Source organism: Akebia trifoliata, chromosome 13, assembly GCF_017979445.1.
Source record: "Akebia trifoliata isolate Shusen 1 chromosome 13, ASM1797944v1, whole genome shotgun sequence".
Classification (NCBI taxonomy): Eukaryota; Viridiplantae; Streptophyta; class Magnoliopsida; order Ranunculales; family Lardizabalaceae; genus Akebia; species Akebia trifoliata.
The window spans coordinates 10,061,888-10,078,572 of record NC_141387.1 but is presented as its reverse complement, the minus strand read 5'-3'; the positions used below and the strand labels follow the sequence as shown (position 1 = coordinate 10,078,572).

Below are 16,685 nucleotides of genomic sequence, written 5' to 3'. Positions count from 1 at the left end.
CCGCCAAATTGCTTCGTTTCGAAGTGTATTACATCTCTCTCTCTCTAATGGTGGATTCTAGGGTTTACTTCTTTGTACTTCTCTTGCACTCCAATTGGAAACGAAGGAATGATGGATGAAAAGCTAGGGTTTGGTGGAAAGTAGTTGTTAAGATTCTTTCGGAAGGTAAGTTTTTTATCTCTCGTTTTTTTTTTTTTTTTTCTTTCTTCCGATCTCGCTTATATTTCACTCTTACACTGATTAAACCTAATTCTTAGCTTCCCTTTGAATTCAAACCCAAACATTCACTTTCTATGAAAATCAATCTCTGCCACCAAACTTGAATTCTGTTAGTTTCGTGGATCTCTCTGTCTTTTCTGAAAATTTCCATAGGGGAAGGTTTGATTCTAGGTATTTTCTTTTTCTGAGTTTAATGCCTTTAATAGAGGATTGAAGATTGATGCAAATATATCAAGAAGTTCTTTTACTTCAAATGCATGTTTAAGTAAACAGATTGGTATTGTGTTAATGGGAAAGAATAGGTACTGGAAAATTCCACGATCTCCAGAAGTTATCCAGAATTTTGGGATGAAAAACTACCAGAATAGATGCTTAGAAAATCTATCTGGTTGTGATTCTTCTCTGGGGAGGAGAGTGTTAGGGGGAGTTGTGTTATGGAACAAAAATGTGTGGTTTCATGGGTTGAAGAATGATGATTCACAATTTAGTGGTTCTAAGGGGGTAAGTGGAAAAAAGCAAATGTGGCATCGTAAGCATGTTTGGTTGATTGGTTTTGTTTTTGGGTTCATGGGTTTTCTTTTTCTGCTTGATTCCCTCATGTTCTCCATAATTAGTTTCGTAAATCTTCAGAATGGTCGGCCACCTTGGAAAAGTTTAAGTGGGTCACAGGTATGAATTTACGGTTAATCCATATTGTTTCTGCCTGTGTTACATAATGACTTTGTTAAAAGTCAATTATTAGCTATAATGTATCTATTGTGGTGAAGAGCGACCGGATCATATTGGAGTTTTTAGATTCCTCTCTAAATGTTTTTGCTTAATTGTCCTTGTTCTCATTTCTTAGTGATTACTGAGAGCCTCTTTCATTCATTCAATTTTCTTTCCATATTTGAGTTCTGTGAAACAATTCCACCTATTGAGGAAGAGGATGAGGGAGTCCATCTCAGCACATGACACAACTAGCTCTTATCATTTGTTAAAACCTGATTTTCCTCTAAAACTTTGGGGGGGACTTGCAGTGTGGTGAGTTTCCTCTAAAACTTGATTTCCTTATATATATATATATATATATATCTTAGCTCTATTATATCTTAAGAAGTTTTCGTTCAGTGCATAGCTATAGATCAGGGGCGAATCACTTGGAACCTAAGGCATGTGGAGAAATCTAATAACTGGGAGATTGGTGCCATGGATTCTGGTATTTAGAGAATCAGCGGTGATCCCATTTCTCCTTGGTGGAAGGTGAAAGGGGGTTTCAGAAATGGTATTCTGGTGGAAATTTTTGGTTAGTTTTTTTTTCTAGTGGGATCTTTTGCTGGAGAAATCAGATTCCATTTTAGCTAAAACTGATCTTTCTAGTGTGATGATCTCTTTTTCCTCCCAAGGTAGAATTCTTTGTGAGGATAGCCATGCTAGATAAGGTTTTAACCCAGTAGAGGCCTTCATTTGTTTGAGCGGGCATGCTCTGTGCAAGTCCATTCACACATATATTTAAATGGTTGAGATCTCTAAGGGTACAAGTGTCAGAATCTGAAACAATTAGGGAGTTTCGATTCTACAAAGCAAAGAAAATAGGATTATCAGACCCAAAATTATATTTTAAATAATTTAGAACAAAGTAATTATTGTTATATAATAATAAAGATAAACGATGGTTCGTTCTATAGGATATCTTAGGATATGTATGATAAATACATATACGAATAGAAAAAAGAATTGATCATCAGAATCTGGCACGTGTCTGGCATGGGAACTTCAGCCTTAGAAGGATCCATGCAATGTAGTTTGGGATTCTAGTAATGAATGAAATCACAAGTTTGCTTTTGGGAGAAATTGAACTTGTTTTCGATATCTTTATATCTTCAACATTGCTGTGATGCCAATACTAAATATTTCTATGGCTCCTTTTATGCTAGTCTATTGATACTTATCATGAGAAGTATTTGTGTAGATTTTGGTGATGCTTTTGGCCATTATCTGTGTTGTGCAGTTGCATGTTTGTGTGTGTGAACATTTTTTGTGAACGTGTAGTTGGCCATGCATGTTTCATTCTGTTCTACATCAAGTAGTGTACCAATTTTCTTGAGTTCTGTAATATATACTATTTCTTGTGATATTAACAATGGGTGAGTAGTTCATTTTTTGAGGCATTAACTTAATTGGGCTTTATATTTGTTGCATGTATCCCCAAAGGATGACAGGAGTGGTTATATTAATGAAGAAAAGACACCAATAGTGTTATATGGCCGACTTCTCAATTTGGCTTCAAGTGCTCTAGCAGAGGTTTGCAAATACACAACTTGGATCCCTCCATGCATCCATTGGATAGACCTATGTAGCAAAGACACTTACACATCAGTCTCTGACATAAGTATGACGTGTCAGACACAATGACCCCCACAAACCTGATCTGACAGTATCTCTGTATAATTTGTTTCATATGTTGAGAGACATTGTTTATGGATACTTAACTTCATGTTAACAATGCAATTTAGAAAGAATGTATTTGAATAAGCTGATATACACCAAAATCATATAAAAAATGTAAGAATAATAGTTGAAAATATTATATGCAAGTAAATTAAAGATTTCTTTGCTAAAATGAGTCGGCATGTGTCTGACATGTGGTACAACACACTGTTCAGCTTTGCAAATTCTTAGAAAATGTCTTTGCCATCAACACGACTCTTAGGATTTGAGGAGAAACATATAATTCCTCAAGATCAGTTCCAATCTTCTAGGGATAATACACTTTTTCCTAGGGATACATTTTTCTTGGGAATCCCTGCCATCCCAACGGTCATATTGATGGAGAGCCTCAACCCATTGGTGAGGCTAGCATTTTCCTTTATATGAGAACTTGATCGAGTTTTTATGCTATATGGTACCTTAATGCAACAGAAAAAGTTCAAACTTGATTCATCTACACCGTGGGAGGAGCCGTATAAGCAGGCATCTGCATGGAAACCTTGTGCAGATAAACATAATCCAATGCCTCAAGGTAAGCTTGACACTCTTGTTGGACTTCTGCTGATATACAAACAACGTCAATTATTTCATGTTCCTCCATTCAATTCTGTTTAAAGATATGTCTATTATTAATTCAAGTGTGTTCATATCACTCTCTCTACCTCAATCCATGTCTTTTCTTGTATTCTTCTCGCTCTTTTAGAACCTTCAACTTGCACGTTCCTACTAATTGGGTTATTTGTCTGTAGCACAAGACTTTCCCTCCTACATTGTCACATTTCCATCCATTTCTATTTCTATCTTTCTCATCTATTCGGCACCAGCATCTCTAGCTTCTTAACATTAGCTTATTAAGTGTCTAGAAGTTGGTTGGTAACTTTTTTTGTGATAATATTCATCAGATTATGCTTTAGTTAGATTTATTTTTGGACAGGAGAGCCCACCAAAAGTACTGGTTTTATATTGGTGAGCGCAAATGGTGGTCTCAATCAACAACGAGTTGCTGTAAGGCTCTTAATTGCTTAATTATCTTTGCTGCAGCATATAACAAACTTTTCAATTGTGAGTCAATTATTAATCTTGTCTTTGGTATTCCTAGTTGCACAATCAAAAAAATCAATTTAGCCCTAAAGAGCTAAAAGTATACATTTGTGGACTAGTTGTAGTGTGTGTCTGTAGAGATTGGTGGGCTAGTGTGCTTGTTTGAGATCTGTTCAACATGTTTTCTTTTCTTTCTTTCTTTTTTCCTGAAAATAGCAGTGGTGTTGTTACCACTATCACATTTTTAAAGGATCAATGAAAGATTACGCAGCAATAACTTGTTTGGCTGATATTATGCATCTGATTTTACTTTGATTTTAACTTAGGATATAGAAGTAGACACTAAATCCCTTTATTTACCACTATCAGATTTTTCTTGTTCAAATAAGCATCATTGATTAGGTGAAATACTGATGCCTCCAGGTGTGCAATGCTGTTGTTGTCGCATCGTTACTTAATGCAACTCTGATTCTTCCCAAGTTCCTTTATAGCAATGTATGGAGGGATCCCAGGTTTGGTATTTTTTATTTTATTTTATATTAAACATAGTTGTTTTTTATCAATTTTTTGTTGATAAACATGCTGATGCCATAATAATTCAAGGTGTAACCTAACTATATGACTAGTAACATTTCTTTTCCTTCATTTTCTCTTTTATTACTCCCAATTCCACTTAGATCAGTGGTTCAAATCAATATAACAATGTCAGGCGTTTTTGTCAAATAGACAACACAACACAACACAATTGTCATAGACAATTCAAGGTGTAACCCTTCTATCATGGGTTGTGCATTTGTGTGATCACACGACACAATTCTTTTTTCTTTTTAAAAATAGAAGAAAAATCTAAAATTGTTGCACCTATTACAATCACTTTTGGAAGACTATTTTGTTTGTGTCGAAAAGGTATGGATGGTCTGCGTTCAGTTCATCAAGTAAGATGGGATCATAGAATCCTGACTTTTCTCACCTATCTAGGATCGTCTACACAACCTTTAGTTGTACTGGATGAGTGTCAAGTCATTTATCTTTCTTTGCTCAAGTTGATTCATCTTCTAGGTTTGAATGTATTTAATATTTGAAAATTCAAAATATGGACATTTTTTTTTCTCAAATTTAAATAATTTTTATGTTTAATACAATGTGTAACAATCTATTTTGTATTATCTTGAACATACTCTAGTTGCATTCGCATCTCAATGAAGAAGGTGTGAGGCCAATAATTCTTATGTTCACCCTCTTCAGACTAGTATCTTTTGTATGTGCATCCACTCGATAAGCCCAAGCCCAACAGTCAGCAGTATTATATTGCAGAATATTTTGGACTTTGAAATAAAATATTTATTGTAATAGATTATATTATACTTGGGAATTTCCTATCTCTATGCTGAATGAGAATTTCTCTTTTGAAGATTCCCTTGCACTTCTTGAAGTGGTCCAATTAGGAGGATATCTTGTTTTGCTCTCCCTTATCGGGGAGCCATTCTTTCCAAAAATAAAAAAATCCAACCTCGTGCATATAATCCGCCTCATCCTTATTGGCGGAATTGAAGTATACCAAAGGATTAAAGATTTAGGCAGCCAGATGCAAAGGAGATGACATTTGGCTACCCCATCTTTTATCTATTGCATAAAAAATAGGCCGATAATGTTTTTCTTTTTCTAAACTATTTTCCATTTTTTTTTAATTTACCTTTCTTCTTGTAGTCGTAATGTATCCCATTGGTGGCTTCTCATCACCATCTACCAGTCTCAATACAATTACAAAGGTTGTAAACTCCTTAATATCCATGACAAACCGCTCCAAAATGATTTTGAAAGGATAATTTGGGCGACCAACTTCCCTTAAGCCTTCTTTGACCAAGGCTTGTTATTCCAATTGGCCAAAAACTATAAAACTTCTAATTCCTGTTTTTATGCATACAAGGTTTTTAGTGTCAAAAAATTCGTTTCAAATCTAGTGAGGGACCATGTATATGTTTTCTCATTCTTTGGAGTAGCAGGGATTTTTTATGCATAAATAAATGCTACAATTTTTGTACCCCTGGCCCTAATAATAACTTTAATATGTAACCTACCAATGTCCTCTAACATTAAATCTATATAGTTTGTTGTGCATGGTGATCAATACAAATGGGATTATGTTGCCATAAGAAGGTAATCAACAGCCATGTAAATGTGAAGATGTTTGAGAGACTAAGTTTTGTTATTCCGCAGTTGGTCAAAACCAGGCACAATTGCTGCAGTGAATGATGTTTGGTGCATATATGTTCTGTTCTCACTTTCTTTTTGCCCATGCATGAAACCCTGTTCATATTTTATTTGTGCCAGCTTGTGCAACCGGGTTATTCATCAGTAGAAAATTCATACCATGCTTCATTTATGGATTGCAGCCAGTTCGGTGATATTTATCAAGAGGACTATTTCATGAATTTTTTGAAAGATGAAGTGGATATTGTCAAGGAGTTCCCTTCACATCTGCAATCTTTGGACATTGAAGCAATTGGTAGTCTAGTATGTCCATTTCTCGGTGTGACATTCTTTAACAGATTGGCAAGTTTGTTCATCACATCGTCTTAATCATCTTTCCTTTCTGCTCAGATTACCGATGCAGATATTGTGAAGGAGGCAAAACCCATTGATTTTGTTAGAGTTGTACTTCCTCTTCTACTGCGAAATGGAATTGTTCACTTCCTTGGATTTGGCAACCGACTTGGCTTTGATCCATTGCCTTTAAAGCTTCAGGTTGTATACATCCCTTTGGAGTTCAAGTATGTCATGACAGATATTACTATTGTGGATGTCAACTTTCACATTCACCAAATGTGTGTCTGGAACAAATGATGCTTAGTTTCATGCCTAAAATCATTAATGTACATATACATACATACATATATACACAAATACACACAGGGTTGGAATCCATTGACTCATGAAGAATGACTCATGAGAAAACACATGATCTCAACCATGTAAACATGAATCCAACGGTTAGGATTTATATATATCTGAATAGCACAAATCTCGAGGATACTTATCATGAGGATAAATCTCAACTGTTGGATTTTGTATTTAAACAGTTGGGATCTTGTGTTTTTTCCATGTATGTATGTATGTGTGTATATATATAATAAAACATAATTATAGGCCCCACTCTGGCTACAGTTATGGGGCATAAACACAGTGGGGTCCACACTACTCACCCTATTCCTTAAGCCCCTTCAACTTTATTGTATTTCCTCTCCTTTTCCCCCATCCTTTTCAATAATATCCCTCCAATTTCACTATCTTTCCTCTTTTTCCCCTTTTTTTGAATTTTATTTTTTTTATCTTTTACCCCTTCAACTTTATTGTCTTTCCTCTTCCCTCCTCTTTTACTTCTTTTGCAATAATATCCCTCTAACTTTACTATCATTCCTCTTTTACCCCTTTGACCCACTTTATTGTCTTTCCTCTTCGTTTCCTTTCTTAAGAATACCTGTCCAACATTATTATTTTTCCTCTTTTACACCCCTTAACCTCAAATACCCCTCCAACTTTATTATCTTTTCCCTTTTATCCCTTAACCCAAAGAGGAAGCCCGTTCCGTAGGCATGGGAGAGCTCTAGTATATATATATATATATATATATAGGTCAGGATCCAATGATTCGTGAAGAATGACTCACGGAAAAAACACATGATCCCAACATCGTTTAAACACAAAATCCCGGTTAAGATTTATCCTTGATATAAGTATCATTGAGATGTGTGTTATCAGGATACATATAAATCTCAACTGTTGGATTTTGTGTTTAAACAGTCGGGATCATGTGTTTTTGCATGTGTGTGGATCGGAGTCTTCATTATTGAGACATTTTTGAATTTTTTTGCAGAGATTAAGATGCAAATGTAACTTTCACGCTTTAAAGTATGTACCCAAGATTCAACAAGCTGGCTCATTATTGGTTAAAAGAATACGAAAATATAATGTTGCCCGGAGTCCACTAGACAAGCAGCTATTCGAAGACTTTATGCCCAATAGTCACTTGAAAGGTCATGATTCTCCAAGCGGTTTATCCAAATATCTTGCTTTGCACTTGAGATTTGAAATCGATATGGTGGCATACTCATTATGTGAATTTGGAGGAGGAGAGATTGAAAAAAAAGAGCTCCTATCTTACAGGAAAATCTACTTTCCCATCCTTGTTGAGCGGTTAAAAACCATTGAGTACGTTTGACGTTTTCTTGGAACTTATTCAGGTGTGACCTATTTAATAAGGCCAATGATGTCTTAGCCTTGGTGATGATGTCCCATCACTATACTCATTGAGGATATGACATCACTGTTCATTTAATAGAATCAGGAGCACCATTTTATTTTTGTTGCCCTTTCTCCTTCTATTGACAACGGTTGCAGATCTGTTTCTCCAGCAGAGTTAAGGAAGTTGGGTAGATGTCCATTGACACCTGAAGAAGCGGGACTTGTTCTCTCCAGCCTTGGTTTTGAGCGTGGTACTTACATATATCTTGCTGGGTCTCAAATATATGGGGGACAATCCAGAATGCACCCATTCGCTAGCCTTTACCCCAATTTGGTCACAAAGGAAGATCTTCTCACCCCAAGTGAGCTTGGACCATTCAGAAATTTCTCTTCTCAGGTAAAACTGTGGTATATAGTGGCTACATCATTGTTAATACATCTTTCTCACTATCTTGTACTATGCATTGATATCCTACTGTCATCTGTTTTGTCTTCCATAGGACTAACTTTCTCACCAATTTGATTGTTGCTTCCTCTCATGATGTGGGTGTTCATCATTTTCTGTACCATCCTCTTTTTTACATTCCTTTTTCTCTACAATCATTTACCATTTCTTAAAAGGAAAAATGAAATAAAATTTGTGGATGCAGCTGGCAGCTCTTGACTTCATCGCATGCGCGACTGCTGACGTGTTTGCTATGACTGATTCGGGGAGTCAGCTCGCATCCCTTGTGTCTGGATATCGAATTTACTACGGTGGTGGTCATGCTCCAACCTTGCGGCCCAACAAGAAGAGGCTTGCGGCAATTTTATCAAAGAATGGAACTATAGGATGGAATGAGTTTAAAGATAGAGTAAGGAGAATGATTGATGAAGGTCAAAGGGTGCGTGTGAGGGGTGTTGATCGAAGCATTTATGGGCAGCCTAGGTGCCCGGAATGCATGTGCAAAGGCCATTAGCAAGCCCTCACATGAAAGCAATATATTATATTTTAAAGGTTATAATTCAATTGCATACAGAGGAACACCCATGATCCGATCAGTTGGGTTGCGGTCCAAGAAGTCAAGGTCAAAGACATGTATTATGCCCATCTCCAACCAAGCCGAAGGTTGTGTTGATATTTTTTGGCTGTAAGAGAGGTATGTTTTTTTCTTTTCCCCATTTTGTGTTGGTGGGGGTTTATATTTGTTAGAATACATAATCACCATACATTACCTATTTTTTTTATGATTATAAATAAATAAATAAAAAGCAATGTTCTTCCGTTTAATTCTGTTCTTGCCGTTCTTCCTTTTATTTGTACTTTTATATCAATCCATGGTTACAGGCAAGGCACGAGCACAAGCAACTGTACACTTCATACAAAACCTTATAATTTGAACTCATAGTTTGAACAATTCTTTGGATTGTTTGTGCCATTTAAGTGAATGAGATTTTAATGTTGTTAGTCAAAGTTTGTCGAATTGTGAAAGCTACACCTAAAATCATAAAGAGCGAAAATTAATTAGTTTTATTGGATTAAACCTGAATAACCCGACTCAGATATAAATACAAATTTAGCGGGGAAAAAAGAAGCAAGACACAATCTGCTTGCTCACTCTTTCTTCTTCATTGGATTGTGATCATTGTAATCCTCACTTGATGATCATTTGTACTCCTCACTTTGCAACTGAAGAGGACTTCTCCACTTTTCTTCAATCATTGCCACCACTGTGTCACGCTGGAGGGAAGAAACGGTTAAGATTGAAAGGGAGGGTGTAGAACTCCTCATTCCGGCTATCTCCTTTGAACGTTCGAAATTTAGCCCACCATGGCATCCCCCTGTCTCTGACACTCTCCTTGTATTCAAGCGTGTTGTCAAGGAAAACGGCGACAATAAGTGCGACAGTTGGGGATGAGAAGAAGATGGTGTTGAGGAAATCATTGAACTACACCACACAACATCAAAACCAACTCAATTCATAACTGAACTTGAATGGATATCGCCATAAGCTTAGGTGAGGTTGAAAAACACGTACCCATCCAGCTCCAGTGTGAGCAGGACCATGAAAAGCAGTGGCAGTGTATTCCCGGAAGTATTGGGGAACAGATAGACCCAAGAATAGTGAGACACCCGTAATGAACAAGTTTCTCATTGAGTTCATGTTTGTGAACTGTAAAAATGAGAGCCCCACCGACGCTGACAGCAACAATAGAACATAAATATAGTTAGTCATCACTAGAACAGAAAACTGAGTTTGGTAAAGGATGGTTCGGTTCGTATTCACATACCAACAAGTCCAAACAAAACACAGTAGATGGCAGCAAAAATGGGGAAGGGTATTGATGCGAATAATGCTCCAAATTTCCCTGTTGGAAAAGCGAATGAATTAAATTAAAGACAAAAAATGAGGTGAATTGAGGTAGTGAGAGTTGAATATGAACAGAAGACATTCACTCACCTAAGATAGAGAAGAATATCATAAAACCAGCAGAGATTTGAATAACCCTTCGACTCCCGACTCGAGTGGATCCGAGAAGACCCACATTCTCTCTGTCATTTTTTTTTTTGCACAATTTATTTAGCCCAGAGTCACAACCATAGAAACTTACGTTAAAGAAGGAATGAACGGAAGAATGAAGAACTGGAGTGAGTTGGCGAGATGTAGTACTACTTACACAGAGACAGTAGAGCCCGTTCCTGTTCCGAATAGTCCATCCAATAGAATCCCAATTCCCTGTTTATGATGAATCCCATATTAGTCTGTACATCAAATCATCGGATTCTTCTAACAATCTTATTAAGGGGGGACTTTCTTATGTCGACAGTTTCCCATAATTTAAGAGATCTTATATTGCCACACCAACTATTTTTATAGCATATCAGCTAATGAAACTATGTATAAACACACTAAATAAAGATAAGACACTAAAAGTAAGAAAAGTAAGACCAATATTGCTTACTCTTGATTACTCTCTTATTCATAGCAGTCCCGCTTAGAACTAGAATTAGTTTTCTCTCGCACATGTAGTTAGGCAAATTAAAGAGCTTCTTTAGATAAGATGGAATGGAAAAGAGTGTGGTCATATTTTTATATATATAGGGAAATGTTTAACACCCTATATATATATAATAGTTATTTGCACCACCATGTGTTCATAAAAAAAAGTTGGCGTGGCAATATAAGTAAGCTCTCTAATTTAATAAGAAAAATATATTCAGCCTAAACATGGTTCATGTACGAGAGTTTGCAGACCTGCCAGCCGATTCCACGGCTAAGAACATGAGCTGGAGGCGGTGTAGCACTCGCAAGCCTGGATGCAGCCTTGTATGCTCCAGTTGACTGCCAAAAACAAACATCAACATTAACCCATCATTCATGAAACATCAGTTTCTATATTTCTTTGTAGCTACACAATGCAGTTTAAGTATTACCTCTATCAAGGAGACTAAAACCGCAGCCATCATTCCAAAAGCATGACCAGCATCGAATGTAGGTGCACCCCACTGAAGTGGGTACGGGATCTTTATCCTGCATTCGACAAAAGGTGCGGTTTTTTATATATATTAAAATTAGTGATAAACTCAGTGTGCCAAGAACAATTTAATGGGTGTCGATACAAACCAAGGTGCAGAGGAAATGAGATTGGCCTTGTCAGTTCGACAGTGGATTTGGGTCTTTTCTGGGCGATGTTTATATGCGCCGCTGGCCATCAATAGGTGTGCATATGCCCATATCACTGTGACCGATATTATGAGAGCAAATCGCTCCAATATAGGCAAATGCCTTGTCTGAAAATGTTTTAAGTACTGTGTACAACAAACACAGATGTGAGAGAATTATCATCTACTCTATCTTTAACGTTATAACAATCTTTCAATCAATTGTGGAATTATGTTACAGAGGATGAGTTTTCTTCCATTTTTTTCTTTAAAATTAGTACCTGCCATTTTGTTAGAAAATAGGGATTGGTCACAATCAATGGCAAACTATAAGAGAAATTATATCGAAACAATCACAACAGGCACAAATGTAAGTACTCATTTCATACAATTTTAGAGGTACAAAAGGAACAACAGGAATGAATAAATTATATTTGGATCGGCCTGGTTGTCTTGAATTCTATTATTGTAACCTTCCCCGCTCACATTAGGTTATGACTCACCTGCCCAACAAACTCCCATAAATCACAGCCAATATTTGCGGTTGCTCCTCCTCCCTAAACTAATTGCATTGCAATTTTTTCTTCATCCCCCACAAATTCTCTCAAGTGTCCCACATTCCATTGCGGCACACCTTGTTCTGCAAACGACCGCACCTATTAGTATGATCTTTTTGTCCCGAGGACCCCTTTTTACCACCAATCATTGATACACCCCCTTAAAGGAATAAGAAGTCACTGGATGGCCCTCGATCAAACGATTAGAAAATGATAGAATGTCTATTCCTACTAGAATGAAAATGTAACTCAAATCCATATGGATCTCTTAAGTCCAGAATTTGATCAATTTAAATCAGCAGTAGCTGCATTTTGGATACTTCGGTAACTATATAATCTGTTAACTAGAATTATTTGTTTTCCGTAGAGCAGGAAAAAGAATACAACAAAGGGAAGATGTAAGTGGCATGAAAATTTAAGATTAATAGGTGAAACTGATTAACGATGTTTGTAGAAGAAGAATAGTGAGTTACCTGGGAGAAGGCTACGAATAGGATAAGCATGGGAATCCCAATTTCAACACAAGATCCGACCTGATAACAACCGAAATCATAATATGAGTCAAAAAATTATATAGAAGAATGGCACGAGGAAAAAAGTAGCCAAAATGCCGAACGCCACAAAGGGACCATTTTCATTATTTGTAGTAGAATTCTTTTAATGTGGCCAATTAGTTATATTAGTACTTCTAAGAAAATTACAGATAATCGGTGGCTAAGATCAAACAATTGGGTCATTTTCATGTCACATGGCACCCCCTATGCAATTGAGTTGTCGAAGAAACGGAAAAAAAAAAAAAAAAGTACTCAATTTTAACATACCAAAGGGAAGGCTCTATCAAACAGCCCCAAACCCACAAGCGTGATTACTGGAACCATTCCAAGCGGGCTGAAAAATCTGCCAAGACGAACATATTCTTAAATGGTGATCCATCATATCTCATCTAATAGAAACAACAACAACAACAACAACAATAATGTTTCTATGAGCCGTAGCTAAATAATCAGGCAATAGGCTCAATGAACCCGAATGAGTGGTGCCACAATACCAATGAATTCCATTGGACCCATAAATAAGATACATTGGAAGAATCTTTTGGGTCTTCCTATATAAATCATGATTTCAAATCTCATTCGAGACTCCCGAGTCATCTCGGTATCATTCACTAATTAAACGGATTTAACACGTCTCAGGCATCACACCATCTCATGAGAAAAATGAGGTGACTCGGACCATTTTTTAAAAGTCTCAGCTGAATCAGTAAAACTTGGTCCACTCAACCTAGGATTTTATATATATATTTTTTATGATTTAATATTTATTATTTAAATAAAAAATGATCTTGTGATTAATGATCTTACAATCTACTTTATTTCATGAGAACAATATAAATAATTGTAAACCGAGTTAAATGGTTTATCTCGTCCGAGATGAGATGCCTCGTCTGAGATAAACTCCATGAACGATACATGACTACTATCGAGTTAAGTTATATTTTGCATAACAAGAGCTTTCTTATATGAAAAATATTATAGAATACAATTTAAAGGAGAAAACAAAAACCAAATTCTTTGAATTAGGAATTACTAAATACCTGGAGCAAATCCCCCATAACTGGCTGAAACCAAGAATAATTTGCACACTTGATGCAACTATTAGAGCACCTTGGATTGCTCTCATTGTTTGGAGAAATCTCTGTAACAAAAATAAACAAATCCATTAAAACAACATCTAAGGCACAGGTCGTAAATGCATTACAGGCGCAATTGTAGAAAAAAAAAATGCTTAGCAATATTACATGCCATTTATAACGTTCATGTGATGGTAGTATTGTATAGTCATGTACCTACTTTTTACTATTTATTTATTTTTACCAAACTGGGTACCCATGACCACATTTGTGATTTTACTTTATTATTAGCTTTCCTTGGCTTCTTCTTGCAAATCTCACTAGCAATATTACATATATTTATTTATTTATTTTTACCAAACTGGGTACCCATGATCACATTTGTGTACTTTTTTAGCCTTCTTGTGAATCTCACATAAAAGACCATCTTGTTTTACAAGATTATGAAAAAGCCAGAACTATATTCAGTTAAATGGGAAACCTTTTTTTTTTTTTAATAAAAAAAAAAATCAGTTTATTGGTATGAATTTTAAAAAATAGGGTATAAAGGTAAATTCAATTTATTGTAATGTCCTTACAGCATATGCGCATTTTGTTAATATATATACCATAATGGGCATATGATCCTCTTTGGTAAAACACCCATTTTATAACTTTTTTCCAATATATATATATATATGTGGTCCACACTCCACACTGAATCTAATTAATGGGGCTATATATATATATATATAGTTGGAGGAGGGTGGGGGGCACCATCCCCAATGCTCCTGGTATGTATAAGATCATATCCTTAATACCAAACTCGACCGAATCACATGGTCAAAATTCTAAAGTCAAATTTTTGGACTTATTTGTCACTCTTATGAGCTAGATTTGAATAAAATTATAAAAAAGAAAATTAAAGTAAATTGTACAAGTGTCCCAAGATCAATGCCGTTGGCCATGGCCCTGTGCGCACGTTAGCAAGTAAAAGACAACTTTAGCTAAAGCAAAATAGAGAGAGAGAGGAAATGTTAAGTCTTAGTAGAGAAGGAAGAAGAACTAACCACATGGGGATCTGCAATTTCCATCAAAGATGAATCATGGATGATGGACATGATTGGCACAATGAACGCATGAGATCCTCCAATCACAGTAGGCAATCGAGTTCCAAATAACGTCTGTAACATCGTATTTATTCCTCCAACAAAAAGCAGAGTTTGAATCACTCTTACTTTATCTCCCTGATTAAGATATATTAAAAGATAGAAAAAAAAAAAAACCCATCAAAAAACATAACCCAGTCATAAAATCTACAACAAAACAAACCCATTAAAGTATTTCGATCAAAAAACATTAGTTAGGTCTCTTCTGGCAATTTGGTCTGACTCCCCTGTTTTCTTCTATGTTATTTCAGTAAATTTTAAAACATGAAAAAAAAAAACTATCAAAAACCCAAACCCAAAAATAAAATCTTCAAAGAAACAAACCCATTAAAGCATTTCGATAAAAAAGCATTAGTTATGGCTCTTCTGGTGATCTGGTTTGCTTCCACTGTTTTCTTTTGTGTGTTTTTTTTTTCCTGTAAAATTTAACTACTAATACGAGAGAAAGCAAAAACAGATTGGAGTGGAGTTTCTGCTCACATCTGATCCTCCCATTAAAGGAACAAGTACAGAAGGAATCATCACTGTTGTTCCTAAAGCCAAGATGTAGTGCTGAAATCCCAAAGCAATGGCTTCCCCTGAAAAACAACAAAACAGAGTAAGATGAGAAATTTGGGGAGCTTTGAATCTTTCTTCTTCTTCTTCTTTTCAATTATATGGAGAGTTAAAAAAAAAAGAAATTATTACCCCATGAAGGGTTGGAGTCGATACAGTATTCAAATCCTTGAAGTTGATCCATTGGTAGGTGAGTTATTTCTTCTGGTTTTGGAGGCTCCATGGATGATACCCAATTGATTGAACTTTTAAATTCTTCTTCTCCTTCCAATGGGTGTCTCTCGAAATAAACCCAGAGAGAAAGAGTGAGAGAGAGATCTTATTTGGGATCTTATTAGAAGGATATCTGGAGATCAAGAATCAGAGAGAGAGAGAGAGAGAAATAAAAGGTGAAGAATTATTAAAAGTTGAAAAGATGCAAAAGAGAGACGGTGAGATAGAAAGCTAAAGGGGAGAGAGAGAGACAGAGAGTCACAGTTGGTGCCCACTCGTCTCTTCATTTTTATCTTTTTCTTCTGTTCTCGAGTTTCGATTACAAATGTTCCGTTAAGTTTTTTTTTCCGAAATTGCCCATAGGAGAACCCAAAGTTACCGTTGCTTCACTTTGTAATATTAAATTTTCATTTTTCAGATAATTTTTCTTACCATAAAAAGTTAAATAATTTTAACCCCCCTTTTTGAACTGTTTATTAGAAGCTTCAATCTTTTTACAACTTTTGTATTTCTCTTCTTTTAAGGAGACGAGGAAAAGAAAGATTTGAGAATTTTTTAATTTTTAATTTTTCGAAAGATAAGGGGATTAATTATGAAAATGAAACATCTTGATTATTTTTAGAGGTCGACTAGCCTTACTAAGATAGCGAGGAAAAAAGAGCTTACTAAAGCTCATCCACCGTCAAAATGACCTTGAGATGCACAAAAAATCACAAGGTCAAGTTTTATTTTTGATAGTGGCTAGGGCTTAGTAAACCCTTTTTCCTCCCAATCTATGGAATCCCTGAATAATTTGCTTCAACAGTATAACTATTGAAAGGATCTTTTTACAAATATTTGTGTGCTCGAGTAGATTTTCTCTAAAATAAATGAGTCGTGGTAATTTGACGCTCGCCTACACCCCATCATAGTACCGTAGATCATTTACCCTAGGATACACAAGAAAAAGATTCATGGTTTTGCATATC

General features: G+C 35.8%; 2 protein-coding genes across 4 annotated transcripts; one reads left to right on the top strand and one right to left on the bottom strand.

Moving 5' to 3' along the window:
* The first annotated feature begins 398 nt into the window (after positions 1 to 398).
* On the top strand, positions 399 to 9,217 carry LOC147387788 (O-fucosyltransferase 8-like). 3 transcript variants are annotated; one of them, XM_086420194.1, is made up of 11 exons: positions 399 to 888; positions 2,413 to 2,502; positions 3,121 to 3,220; positions 3,623 to 3,693; positions 4,153 to 4,241; positions 6,123 to 6,243; positions 6,331 to 6,474; positions 7,604 to 7,938; positions 8,128 to 8,368; positions 8,472 to 8,514; positions 8,622 to 8,758. In XM_086420194.1, the coding sequence occupies exons 1-10, from the start codon at positions 508 to 510 to the stop codon at positions 8,475 to 8,477; spliced, it is 1,578 nt and encodes a 525-aa protein (XP_086276320.1). In that variant the 5' UTR covers positions 399 to 507; the 3' UTR covers positions 8,478 to 8,514; positions 8,622 to 8,758. The 3 variants fall into 3 exon arrangements, with proteins under 3 accessions (XP_086276320.1, XP_086276319.1, XP_086276318.1); XM_086420193.1 differs by lacking the exon at positions 8,472 to 8,514 and having other exon boundaries at positions 403 to 888; positions 3,626 to 3,693; positions 8,622 to 9,217; XM_086420192.1 differs by lacking the exon at positions 8,472 to 8,514 and having other exon boundaries at positions 404 to 888; positions 8,622 to 9,217.
* Positions 9,218 to 9,458: 241 nt separating this feature from the next.
* On the bottom strand, positions 9,459 to 15,939 carry LOC147387787 (nucleobase-ascorbate transporter 2). Its single transcript, XM_086420195.1, has 14 exons — positions 15,637 to 15,939; positions 15,430 to 15,527; positions 14,851 to 15,027; positions 13,766 to 13,866; positions 12,993 to 13,068; positions 12,645 to 12,704; positions 11,577 to 11,761; positions 11,387 to 11,483; positions 11,208 to 11,294; positions 10,630 to 10,688; positions 10,413 to 10,504; positions 10,243 to 10,320; positions 9,990 to 10,150; positions 9,459 to 9,899 (listed from the first exon to the last, which is right to left on the bottom strand). Exons 1-14 carry the CDS (start codon positions 15,725 to 15,727, stop codon positions 9,687 to 9,689), a joined length of 1,575 nt encoding a protein of 524 aa, XP_086276321.1. The 5' UTR covers positions 15,728 to 15,939; the 3' UTR covers positions 9,459 to 9,686.
* Between the last annotated feature and the right edge of the window lie 746 nt (positions 15,940 to 16,685).

What these genes read in the sequence shown, in the direction of transcription:
- LOC147387787 (XM_086420195.1), bottom strand. Translation starts at nt 15,727, where the DNA reads ATGGAGCCTCCAAAACCAGAAGAAATAACTCACCTACCAATGGATCAA. An exon ending in CTTTAATGGGAGGATCAGAT is followed by an intron (nt 15,028 to 15,429) that starts GTGAGCAGAAAC and finishes TATCTTAATCAG; the next exon opens with GGAGATAAAGTAAGAGTGAT. An exon ending in GATATTCTTCTCTATCTTAG is followed by an intron (nt 10,321 to 10,412) that starts GTGAGTGAATGT and finishes CTTTTCCAACAG; the next exon opens with GGAAATTTGGAGCATTATTC.
- LOC147387788 (XM_086420192.1), top strand. Translation starts at nt 508, where the DNA reads ATGGGAAAGAATAGGTACTGGAAAATTCCACGATCTCCAGAAGTTATC. An exon ending in TCAATCAACAACGAGTTGCT is followed by an intron (nt 3,694 to 4,152) that starts GTAAGGCTCTTA and finishes TGATGCCTCCAG; the next exon opens with GTGTGCAATGCTGTTGTTGT. An exon ending in GAGCGGTTAAAAACCATTGA is followed by an intron (nt 7,939 to 8,127) that starts GTACGTTTGACG and finishes CAACGGTTGCAG; the next exon opens with ATCTGTTTCTCCAGCAGAGT.